The 13,490-nt window shown below is 34.7% G+C and overlaps 1 protein-coding gene across 2 annotated transcripts in view; it reads right to left on the reverse strand.

The window, feature by feature from the left end:
* The window catches only part of BAZ1A (bromodomain adjacent to zinc finger domain 1A), an 87,376-nt gene that overhangs the window by 22,468 nt on the left and 51,418 nt on the right, over positions 1 to 13,490 (reverse strand). For both annotated transcript variants that reach the window (XM_018066312.1, XM_018066311.1), the window contains 7 exons: positions 13,225 to 13,371; positions 8,966 to 9,061; positions 8,619 to 8,843; positions 7,319 to 7,484; positions 6,764 to 6,877; positions 3,799 to 3,923; positions 484 to 1,080 (listed from right to left, as the gene is read on the reverse strand). In XM_018066312.1, the coding sequence (XP_017921801.1) occupies positions 484 to 1,080; positions 3,799 to 3,923; positions 6,764 to 6,877; positions 7,319 to 7,484; positions 8,619 to 8,843; positions 8,966 to 9,061; positions 13,225 to 13,371 (1,470 nt within the window). The remainder of the gene's footprint in view (positions 1 to 483; positions 1,081 to 3,798; positions 3,924 to 6,763; positions 6,878 to 7,318; positions 7,485 to 8,618; positions 8,844 to 8,965; positions 9,062 to 13,224; positions 13,372 to 13,490) is intronic.

Below are 13,490 nucleotides of genomic sequence, written 5' to 3' on the forward strand. Positions count from 1 at the left end.
CCTAAAAATGCCTTACTTCTCTTATTTGTCATCAACAGACCAGCCAGCAAATAGGAAATACTGCTACCTGAACTGTCCTTGCAGCCCATCTGCTAAGGTGTGATCCTGAACAGAACCTGTCCCTGGACCCTCAGCTAATACCTTCAGTGAGTGACCTCACCCACTATTAGATCTCAAAACTCGATGGTAACCCTAGTGCCTCAAGTATTCAATCTACTGATCAAACAATGAGCTCAGAAAGAGTATGTAACTTCTCATATTGTTAAGATGTGTTTCTCATAATCCAAGTGGAACCCAGGAGAATCTAGAAAACCTTATTTCTCTAACCAGCAAATTTCTCTAACTCAAGAACTGAGAGCATTGTCCAGAGGAAAGAGAAAGTGTTTTAAATACAGCTTTTGATAAGTTTGAAAAATGTTTACTCCTAAGCCAGAGATTACAGGAAAAGAAAAATAAAGGAAACAGGTTTCACTGAAAATTTACCTGAAAAATGAAATTTCTCTTCAGAAAATAGGGCTAGCTGTGCACATATTCTGCTTTTCTCTTGCAACAAAGTTTCTTTTAAGGCACTTTCTCTATGTCCTCTAGAGTTAAGGGCTTCAATCAGCTGATCCAGCTGTTCACAGGAACTGTAAAAGCACCACCGATTCGGCTTATGCACCGGTTTTGGCAGCTGCACAGTATCATCACACAGACTGTGGTCAATGCCGGAGGTAGATTCAGACATCAAAGAATCTCCAGTTTTAGTGGATACCTGAGGTGCTTGAGACTGTACATTATTCTGAAATGATGAAGGTCTAGGCAACAGCATGTCTTCAGTGAGACCAGAATAATCCTCTTCAATAAACAATCCAGGAATAGAAGGGAAAATCCAATACCGCCTGTACATGCGGTCACGGCCCAAGGGAAAGATATTGGTACATGCTATGGCACTTTGGATTTTTTCTAAGAGCTCTTTCTCTTTTCGTTGGTGTTCCTGTTTTAAAGCTTCTTCCTCCTCAGCAGTAAGAGGCTCTCTTGTTACACAGTTGACCTCTTCTTGCCTCGTAAATTCTTTAAATCCATTTTGTCCCTTTTTTCCTGTCATTGAAACCATCATATTTTAATTTTTCACTAGAAAAACATGCCAAGCTACCCCAAGTTACTATATATTATGGAGTAAACTATGTGCCACTCCCACATACCCCCAATTTGTACAATGAAGTCCTAAACCCCAATGTGACTGAATTTGAAGACAGGGCCTTTAAGGAGGTAACTAAGGTCAGACTGATATCTTTAAGCAAGAGGAAGGGAGACCAGGGCACTCTCTGTCTCCACTTGTGGGTGAGGAAAGGTCATATGAAGATGCAGTGAGAAGGTGCTATTACCAGCTGAGAAAGGCCTCACCAGAAATTAACCCTGCTGGCACCCTGATCTTATACCTCCAGTCTCCAGGACTGTGATAAAACCTTCTGTCTCCATACTAGAGAGTGTGCCAGAGTCTGTCAGTTATTCTGCAAGATACATTCAGTCCTTCTTCTAAGGCAGAAGTTAGCAAACCACTTCTATGAAGGGCTAGGTTGTCAATATTTTAGGCTGTGTGGGTCATGTGGTTTCCATCACAGCTACCCAACTCTGCCACCGTAGGACGAAAGCAGTCACAGACAATATGCAAATGAATGAGCATGGCTATACTCAACAAAACTTTATTTATGGTCACTGAGTCTGAATTTCATGTGATTTTCACATGTCACAAAGTATCACTCATTTTAATTTTTTCCCCAACTATTAAAAAATGTAAAAACCCTTTCACAGGCTCATGCGTGATATTAAAACGGGGCAGGGTGGATTTGGCCAATGGGCTGTACTTTAACAACCACCGCTTTAAGGTAACAGAAGCCTTAATTATTAGCATGCACACAGCAATCCAACGGAGAAGGCAATGGGACCCCATTCCAGTACTCTTGCCTGGAAAATCCCACGGCGGAGGAGCCTGGTAGGCTGCAGTTCATTGGGTCGTTAAGAGTTGGATATGACTGAGCGACTTCACTTTCACTTTTCCCTTTCATGCATTGGAGAAGGAAATGGCAACCCACTCCAGTATTCTTGCCTGGAGAATCCCAGGGATGGGGAAGCCTACTGGGCAGCTGTCTATGGGGTCGCACAGAGTTGGACACGACTGAAGCGACTTAGCAGCAGCAGCATCAGCAGCAATCCAAGAGAAGGACATTTCCCAGACCCTCTTTGCCCAGTAAATATGGCTACATGAGAAATTATTGGTCAAAGAGATGGAAGGAGAAGCACTGTCTGTAACCTCAGGGTTATGCCTCTTTTTCCCCTTTCCATAGACAGAACGGAGACAGGGTGATAAATCATTTTGGAACATGAGGATGGCAGCAAACCCTCAAGGATGACAGTACCAACAAGACAGAAGGAGCCTAGACTCGGCTGGCCTTTTACACTATGTCGAAGCATTAGACTTCTCTCCTGTTTCAGTCATTGCCAAATTGTTTAAATGGTTGGGGGATATTTCTTCTCTTTCTTTTGACTGAAAGGGTTTGTGTAAGATTGGAATTATCTGCTTCTTTGAAATTTGGCAGAATTCACTCATAAAGTCACTTAGGAATGATGTTTTCTTTATAATAAGGTTTTTAATACTAATTCAAGATCTGTAACAGTTTAGGACCATTCACATTTTTAATCTTTGTATTAATTCATTTCTATAATTTGCAGTTTTTCTAGGATTTTGCTTTTAGCCCTCTATTTTCAAATTTACTGCTATTAAATTGTTATGTTGTCCCCTTATCTTTAAATTTCTACCCTATCTCTAGTTATGCTGCTTCAATTTTTAGTCCTAATTTTGTTTATTGTGACCCCTCACTCCCTAAAAGTCAATTCAACAAAGGTTTGTCTAGTTTGTGTCTTTTTCAAAGAACAAACTTTTGGCTTTATTGTTTTTCTCTATTACAGTTTTATTTTCTATTAATTTCTACTTATATCTATTGTCTCCTTATATTGAGAGAGATTATTCTAGTTTTTACCTCTAACTTCTTAAATGAATGCCTAGAGCAATTTGCCTTTCTACTTTCCTAATATGTATTAAAGCTATAAATTTTCCTTTAAGTAGAGGGACTGTATCCAACAAGTATGGACTTATATGGACTATATCCATCAACATGCAGTATTAATTAGCTTTAAATATTTTAAAATTTTTATTAGGGCTTCTCCTTTGAAACTCTAATTACTTAGAAATATGTTCTAAATTCTAATAGTTTAAGATTTGTTTTGGATTTCCAAATCAATTGCATTGTAGTCAGAGAATACAGCCTCCATGATATTGTTTAAGAGATTTTCTGTCCACTTACAATAATTATTTAAAAAATAATGTAAAAAAAGATACTGTCCAAACTAGAGGCACAGAATAAACTTAAGTATCTTAACAGTTATCAAATTAAAATGGTTAGAGATCCTCAGAAGTAACTTGTATCACAAGCTTTCAAAAAATGTATTTCTTTTGATCCAGCAACTTATGAGATTACTTCAAGGCAGCAGAGATTTCCATTCTCAGCAATATGACACCAGTTAAAGCATTACTGATCTTTGCATCTCTAGCATCTAAGAGGCATTCAATGCTGAACTGGTATACTATAGAATAAAAATTTCTACTTGGTCAACATAAAATAGCAAATACAATAAATCAACAACACACCTTGGAATCACAAATGGAAGTAACCTAATATATATTTCAGAATAGTGAATTAATAAAATGCCTTATCAATTAAAAACAAGCAAGCATGCCCTTAAGAAATTCTGTATTACCCCTTCTGCCTCTTTTATGTGGTCCCGGGTCATCTTCATCTTCAGTAACTGTATCTTGATCTTGTTCCTTTTGCTCTATTTCTTTGCTCTCAGTGCTAGTATCAAAATCTTCCCTTTCTTCCTCCCTTAAGAAGAAAAAAATATTTATAATTCCATTCACAAACTATTTATTGCCTGCGTATGAAGGGCCAGGGTTTATCCTTCAGGAAGTAGTAAACAAGATAATACAGAGTTTATAGTCTTACAGATAATTATATAAATCATTGTACAATTAAAATATGTAATAAATACTAAAAAAGAAGTAATTCAAAATGCTATGAAAGCATTTTGAGGAGAACTTGATCCCTCGTCTCAGGGATCAAGTAATGCTCGCTTAAAGAAGTGACATTTAAACTGCAAGACTAAGGAGGCTGGGAGGGGTGAGGTGGCAGGTAAGAAGAAATCTTTGTTTCTAGAAGAAGGAAGAACATGCAAATTCACTGAGCTCAAGGGAAAAGGAAGGAGCTTCTAATTTAGACAGGAATGTAAACAAAAAAGACGCAATTTAAGATACGAATTCGAAAAATCAGGGCAAGATCATACTGGGCCTTGTAGGGCATTATTCAAAGAGCAATGGGGGTAGGTGGGGAGAAGCTACAGGGAAAACGTGGAAGAGTTTAGAAAAGGGAAATGACATGATTAGAAGGTACTCTTGCTGCTATGTGGAAAATCTGAGATAGAAAGCAGATGAGGGGAGGTCAGTGAAGAGGCCACTGTAATTAGTCCAGGTAGCTGGCTGGGAGGTAATGGTGGCTCAGAGTATAAAAGGAGATAAGTAGACAAACAGTATCGGGGAGAAGTAGATAAATTCAGATACAGTAAGTAGGAACAATATGGATGTTTTATCACTGTATTGTCCAAATCAAAACTAAACTTGCACGGAATTTGAATTCCACCATTTATGTTCTACATTCAAAGAGTTTTCCAAACTCAATGTATTCAGGAGCCAGAGGGATAATGTAAATGAGTGAGGTTAGATGAGTACAAACATATGAAGTGGTGGGATCTATTACATGCCTGATTTATTTTTTTTAAAAACTGAAGATATCACAAGGAAAAAATAATTGCAACTCTACAAGGCAATGAATATTAACTACATTATAGTAATCATTTAACAATATATACATTTATCAAATCATTATTTTATATACCTTAAATGAATACACTATTTTATGTATAACTGACATAATTGGAAAAATGTTTGTAAAGTTTAAAAAAAAATTTGAGACATAGTTCACATACCATAAAAGTCATCATTTTAAAGTGTACAACTCAGTGGTTTTTAGTAATATTAACAAGGTTGTACAATTACTGCCTCTATCTAATTCATCATTTCAGAAGAAAAACTGGATAGCCATTTTCAATTCCTTTTCCCTACTGCCTCTGATAACCACTGATTGTACTTTCTGCTCTGGACTTGCCTATTCTGGACTTTTCCTATAAATGGAATACTCATATGGTCTTCTGTGATTAGCTTCTTTCACCTAGCATGTTTTCAAAGTTCATCCATGTTATAGCGTGTATCAGAATTCCACTCCTTATTTCTGAATAACATTCTGCTATAAGGATATACCACAGAAGCAGTATATTATTTTGTTTATCCATCAACTGATGGACTGATGGGACATTTGGGTTGGACTGTTTTTTGGCTATTAAGAATAATGCTGCTATGAACTTTCATGTATACATTTTTGGGTGAATGTATGCTCTTAATTTTCTTGGGTACATACCTAGGAGTGGAATTGCTGGCTACATGGTAACATATGGTTTAGACTGTTTGATGAACTGTCAAAACTTATCCAAAGCAGCCACACTGTTTTACACATCCCTGTGAGCAATGTATGAGAGTTCTAATTTCTTTATTCTCACCAACATATGTTACCATCCCTCAAATGAAACACCGCCTTCTTAGTAAGTGTGAAGTATATCTCATCGTATTTCCCTAATGACTAATGATGTTGAGCATCTTTTTATGTGCTTCATACAGATCTTCTTTGAAGAAATGCCTGTTAAAATCCTTTGCCCATTTTTAAAACTGAGTTGTCTTTTTACTATTGAGTTGTATGAGTTCTTTTATACATTCCGGATGTCAGACCATCATCAGATACACGATTTGTAAAAAATTTTTTCTATTCTCTGGGTTGTTTTTTTAACTTTCTCAACAGTGTTCTTTGAAGCACAAAGCACCAATTTTGGTGAAGTCTATTTTTTGTTTAGTTGCTTGTAGTTTAGGTGTCATATCTATTATTAACTTTTTAAGGTATCCAAATAAACTCGTTAGAGTATTACTGATGGTCATATAAAATACAACTGTTCCAAGTTTGTGACCTATGATCTTGAAATGTAACAGGTATTTTTACATGTAAGTATAATCAAAAGTTAATACACTAAATTTGGAATACTGAGGTTTTTAGAATTTCTTTTGCAGATTTTATTTTAGAGTGATTATTTCTGCTAATTTTGAATATGATTTGCCATCTACAATATAGGAAAAATTCCCACTTGTCTTCACAGCCAATCTTCACCCCTAATATGTCAATATGCAATAAAATACTTTAGGCAATCACTGAATTATTTAAGGTGCTGACATCTTCTCCCTCCACCTTCTGTCAAAAGCTCCAATTTCCTCCTCAAAAAGCTTGAAGGAACTCTGTGAAACACAGAGTACAACTGTGATGATGGTGGTGGAAGGGAGAGGTACTATTAGTAATACTGGAATGAGTTTTAGATTCCCTGAAAGTGCTTTAAAAAAAAAAACTAACACATGTATATCTGAGGACTCTCTGTATGTAAACTTCATAGGCTTGCTGACACTATTACAAAACTACAGAAAATTAGTCTTCTAAAAATTTGGAAAGCAGTTGAGAGTTTAAGGTGCTGATTTTTATTCTTTATGTAGAGATAAGCAGTGTAATTCAAACCATACCCAACAGATATATCTGCGATTGAATTTCTTTGCTCATCTTCCTTTAGTTTTTCTTGTTTCTCCTTCATTTTTTGTTCTTGCTCCTTAAGTTTTTCTTCTTTCCTTTTACGAATTCTGAAAGTTAAAATAAAATATTACAGTCCATATGATACTTCTAACTTTTTATCTTTAACCATCCAATTACAGAAAATGCTCCAAATGTTATCACAAAACTATAAAGTAATCTATTCATAACCTTTCAGTGGTAAGCCAGTGCCACATTACAGCCCATCATGGTTTTATTTTTTTAATAAATTTTATTATTATTATTATTTTTTGCTGTGCTGTACAGCATGTATGGGATTTTAGTTCCCTGATCAGGGATTGAACCCATGTCCCTTGCATTGGGAGTGTGGAGTCTTAACCACTGGACTGCCAAGAAAGTCCCCAACATGTTTTTAGAGGCAAAGAAATAAACAGCTTTCAAAAAAATAAATAAATAAATAAAATTTAAAAATTAAAAAGAAAAGAAATAAACAGCTTTCATTAGCACAATGGACTATAATTATCTCTCACCTAGCAGCTGCTTCTTCCCTCTCTTTTCGATGTTGTTCTGCTTTTAACTCCCGGAACTCCTGTTTTGCTTGTCTTAATATGTCAACATAATCTTCAATGAAATCTCTAGTAGAAACTAGGGTCAGTAGTTTCCCACAGAGAGCATGAAGTATCTTCATCTTTTCTCCTGCCAAAAATTGGTAAAAAACTTCTAGATTATCAATGACAAGAAAAAATTTAATTTGTGGCTCAATGTGAAAATATTTAATAAAGACTACGGAAGAGTCTCTTAAAATCAACTAGGCTAGTGGCATTTATGGAAAAAAACAACTTTGAATGCATTTCAAATACTAATAACTACTAGTTAAACAGACATGACAAACTTTCTAATTGCAAAGAGTTAATTTTTAAGTTTTAATTTTAGGGTTATGTAGCTTATGTATGAAGTTCAAATCAAAACTAAGTTATAAGCACATGAGACACAAAACATGGATTCGATCCTTGGTACGGGATGATCCCTTGTAAGAAATGGCAACCCACTCTAGTATTCTTGCCTGGAGAATCCCTTGGACAGAGGGAGCTTGGCAGGCTACAGTCTACACGGTTGCAAAGAGACATGACTAAGTGACTGAGAATGCATACATGCACACACACACACACACACACACATGCACAAATGGCAATAGGCAAACTGCTACTCAGAAAAGACTGTACAAAAACACTACCATAACTTTTAAAAATTATATGAATGTTAGATCAACTATACCACAATAAAAATTTTTTAAACTACATGACTCTTAGGAATTAAGTACTGTTATTATATGTTTCCTTAAATAAGCATAATAAATTCAATACTATATACTTGTACATTACAATTTTTACTTTTATCTATAAAAGGAAGTAAAAAATAACTCTTTATTTTAAATATTGTGCCTCACTGCTCAAACATTTAGTCAACTGAAAGTTAGAATTCTGCAGCTACAGCTTACATTTCTGATATATTAATAAATAAAAATTAAAGCTAGCTAATTCTCACAATCCTTCTAGACGTACTAGATGTAGTAAACTAACCACACATTTTTAAAGTAATAGAAAATCCAAAGAAAAAAAAGACAAGAAACTCATAAATAATTAAAGTTAATATGAATAACAACTATAGTTAATTTAGGTCACCATTTGTATTCTGACTTTTTTTTTAAAGAAAGACTGCTTTCTTTCTTTCTCTTTTAAAACTGAGTGTCATCTAAAATTTTCTCATCAGCTACCGAGTATTCTGGGCATAAGTAGGAAGGTTATACAAATTCTAACTTGCAAAGTTTACCTGGTGTCAAATCATACACTGAAGTGCTTGACAGTTTCTTCACTAGGCTGGGGTTGCTCAAACGAAGCTCCATGCAGGCATCATCTGTAGCATCAAACCCTCCTCGTTTCTGATACCTGTACTTCGCATTTGCTGATGTTACATCAGCACCTGAAGCTAAGATGTGTAGTCTGAGGATTTCAGAAAGAGTGCAGCTATCGAGATCCAAGCTTTTCAAACTGCAGCCTATAGTCGTTAAAAATGAAACAGTCATTTAGAATGTAAACAATAAATCTTCAGTAATGTAAAATATACCTTTATAAAAGTAAAAAGGCAATCAAAAAAAAAAAAAAAAAACCCACACATACCCTGATGCAACTGCGGCCATGCAGCTGCCAAAGATGCAACTGCAGACAGTGCAGATTTTGTGGGGTCTGTATCTTCATCCAAAGCCTCTGTTAGATCTTTAAGGAAATAAATACTTTATTCTAGTGCAAATCAAAGCTTGAATATCTGGGAATAATGCCCTTTTAAAATGATGAAAGAAACAGCAAACAGCTTAACATTCAGGAACCTCAAAAGAACTGACACTAGGAACCACAAGCATCATTCACATTCTGCCTAGGCGCCAACTAAAACTATAAATCCTAAGACATGTACTACACACTAATTTTCCCCTTACTTAACATAGAGAAGACAATTTCCAAGTTACCAACAAGATACACATACACATTCCAAAAAAATGGTAAAATACACTTTAAAATGAAAGACAAATTTCCTTGCTCAATATAACTTTAAAAAAAAGTCTACTTTGAAAATCAAAATCTATTTGAAGATATCCAAATTTTTCATAAATATTCAATTACGAATACTCAATCATAACAAAGTATAAGTTGCAATCATCACAAAACCAACACAGAAAAAGAGCTAAAAGAACTTAAAGACAATACTACTGTCACTTAACCACAGATTTATCTCTTCATTTAAATTGCCTGTTTTTACTTTGAAAACTCTCTGATCCATGAAACAATAGGAAGATATCCCTGTATTTTCTAAGTAAATTGCTTCAGCTTTGAAAACAGTGCTTAAGCTACAAATAGAACCAAAGAGCAAGTCTACTGACACAAATATATTTAAACCATTAGGATATATAATTATTCCTTACATAGATAATAAAATTAAAATGTCACCAATGAAAAAACTTTAAGCTGATAAAAAGCCCTTCTGCTCTACCACAGTAGACACAGCTTCAGACTAAGTCTCAGATAATGTAAACTCTACTCTTAGCTCTGTCCATCCCTAGTTCCTACTTATGTATCCTTTAAATCAGGCACTTAATTGGCTTCATTTTTTTTTATAGCGCTAAGTCAAGATCAGCAGTTTTCAAATTCTTTAAGTATTTCTTGGAAGCACCATAGAAAGTGAATGGAGATGATAATCCTGCTCATTCATCTTTTCAACTCTCCTACACTAGCAGGGAGGAATCCCTGTACAATCTGTAGGCCTCCATGGATTAGAGCTGGGAAATCACTGAGCTAACCTGGTTCTGTGGTTCCTTCATTTTCTACTTTATGATTCCCTCCTCAAAGTTCAGAAGCTGAAAAAATGAACCTTAGAGAAAAGAAGTGCTGTTCTTTACTGAAGGAAAAAGGCCCTTTGGGATTATGTCTGATTACAGCTACTGACAATTCCATGGCATTTGAAGCATAAACAGCACCACACAGGTGAAGTTACCTAACTAAATGTTACATATATACCTAAGTTATTTTTACAAGGCCATGAATTTAGTTGAAATGACAGACATTATAATGTTCCTCGCCAGGGAAATACTAGATGTAAAACTTTTTTCAATTTTCATTTTACATATAAAGCCAAACAAATTTAAAATTAATATAGGCACTCTAAAATTAACAAGTCCTAGTTAAAAAGCTGTATAAGTGTACTGGCTCTCTTCCTTTGCAGCAATTCAACTTATTTTATCTATAGTAAGTAATAATTTCCTAGGACAAAGGCTGTAAAGGCCTCAGGAAATGGCCAACCAACAACATGACAATTTACTTTTAGTTGTGTTCAACATGCTAAAATACATATTCTTCAACTCAACTATCTACCAAATTGCTCTTTCAAGAAACCATAAATATCATTCTAGGATTTATTTGCTGAGATAGTCACTTGGATACATCATACCAAGAGAATACAGCTGAACTGTGTGGGGGATGACCACCTGAAACAGATACATTTATCATCATCATAATCTAGAATCAGGTACACATAATTTCAACACTAAACAATAACATCTCAGCAACACACAAAACTATTACATATCAGGAGAATGCTTCTGTCCCTATACTTGTGAAATGCATTGAAGTTCATGATGTAAGGCTAAAGAGAGGAAATGATATTTATAATGTAAGAGTTAAAGAACTACTGGTCAAAATTTCTAAGATTTGATATAAAAAGAAGGAGGCCAAAAAAATTACATGTTCTTGACAGATAATTACTTCTTTGCCATATTATAAGGTAATAAAATGTAATCATTATGAGGCTCCAGTCCAGAGAGCCTGAGTTTGTATCCATCACTTCTTATTAACCACATGTCTTTGGGCAAGTTAATTAAACTCCTTAAGACTAAATTTCTTTTACATATAAAGGCAGAAAATAATTACATCTTCCTTATAATGGTGGTATGAGGATAAAACAACACATATAGTGTGTCTTACTAGTTACACAATCACTTACTCTCTACGTGATCTTCAGTAAATGACTTCACTGAACCTCATGTTTTTTCATCATTGAGGTAAATACATGCTTTTATTGTCTGCCCAATTTCCCCATTTCTAAAAGGAGCAAGAAACACCTTACGTAAGGCCAGCTAATAAAGAAGTAAATAATATTTAATCCCATGTGATTATTCAGGTGCTTTCAGGAAGACTACGGAAAAGCCTTTTTGTTACTGAGATGGGAGAATATATGAAAAATACCTGGGGGAACAGTCTGGGGCCCTTAATGAAACTGAAGTCACCATTTAAAATGTGGTAATAGGCAAATGAGAGAAGGGTGAAATTTTTGAAGTAATTTTTTCTCCCTCCATAACATTTAAATAGTTCCAAAAGAAGCATTATTAATGGTCAATATTTATTCTGAGGTAGACTTTATAGACAGTTGGTATAGGAGGAGAGCTATAAAAATTACAGGAACAACAAATCATGAATAGAAAATAAAATGGCAATACAAACATCAACAGCTACATATATTTTTCCTTTATATTAGCTGCTTTTCCAAGACAACTTCCTTTTGACCCCACTTTTTATCATTAAGGCTTCCAAAACTACAAAATTCACCTAATTCAAATCCTGAATTAAAGAAAGCTTTATGTCTTGTATTAAGGTCAGAATTTGGTCAATAACCCTGTGATGTTATTGGTCATTAAGACAACCTAAAGGCTAAAAGAATGAATATATGTTACACAAAACAACACATATATGGTGTCTATCTTAGATCATCCATCTTTAGTGGTGGTACTTATCATTAGAAAATCTTTGGATGTTTTATAAACGGATATACCCCTCTCCCTTCCCTTTTATGAAATTGACTAAATCATCTGAGATGACAACGAAGACCACATTGCTAAAATGGCCTTGATAAGGGAGCTATAGTGATTAGCACTCAAGCAAGAGAATGTATTTTGCTTGAACTTAGGCTGCAAAATCAAAAGACAACTGAACTGACTACATCCTCATGACTCTATTGCTCCATCGACCAGGCATAAAGGAATTAGCTCAAATTATCTAAGGCCAACCATGCCTGAATGGAGGAATGTTCCATTTTTTTTCCTACTAAGATTATGCTATCAAGATGGCTCCAAACTATTTATCGTGTATTTCTACGTAATACACTTAAGTTTATTTAATGGTCCTATCTCATAGGTGGCAAAATTCACAGAGAATATTATTCAGGAAGTCAAATCAACCTGTTAATATAAATGCTTAACAATTCCTCTGATTGAGGTAAATCCTAAATAAAATCCTAAATAAAACAGTAGAGTTACTCTGTATTAAAAATAAACAAGATTTCCCCAAGAATTATTCCTACATTAATATGTACCATACAGACTCAAGATACTTAACTGTACAGAAATTAAAGAGCGAAATTTCTAGTTCAAACTAGCAAAATTTAAAAAAATTAAATGTTACTTAACTCTGATCTAAAAATTATCAGATATGAAATGAAATCAGTAATACTTTTAACTTAAAATATTAATAACAACAACTGAAGTATCTTCTTGGATGGGGACAAAAACTGAGTGCTATTCAGTAAATTTCTTGGATTTACAGATACTGGTCAATGAAATTTGTAAGGTTCCTAAATCACAGGAGAAATCTAAAGGAATAAAAAAGAACCGGGGTGGGGGTTGCAGCATTTTTAAGGTCATCAGAAACAGGATATATTAAAACAAAGCTTTTGTAAAACAACTGATAATGTGTTGCTAGTATATGACTCAAAAATCAAGTAACTTGAACAACCATGTTTTATAACTGTAAAAGCCAAGTTAATTTAAAATTTAAATAATCAAAAGTTTATTTCACTACAAAGCTACTATCAGCCAGCAATAATACTGAATTCTGACCTTTGGTGTCAGCATCAGTTATTTGCTCTTTGGCTACTTCCTCTTCTTCTTCAGCTATCGCCTGGAAGATGGCAGTCAGGAAGAAAAAAAGCAATTCACATAGTGGGCCTTCACTGTCATTTCCTACAAGAGCTTCCTCTAACACTTCTGTGAATAAAATGTTTAAAATGAATTTAAAGTTCTGGTCACGTACTGGAAAAACAACTCCATTGGAACAATAAACATTTTAATCAACAATACCCTGTGTAACTATTTTCTTAAGTGCC

Source organism: Capra hircus, chromosome 21, assembly GCF_001704415.2.
Source record: "Capra hircus breed San Clemente chromosome 21, ASM170441v1, whole genome shotgun sequence".
NCBI lineage: Eukaryota > Metazoa > Chordata > Mammalia > Artiodactyla > Bovidae > Capra > Capra hircus.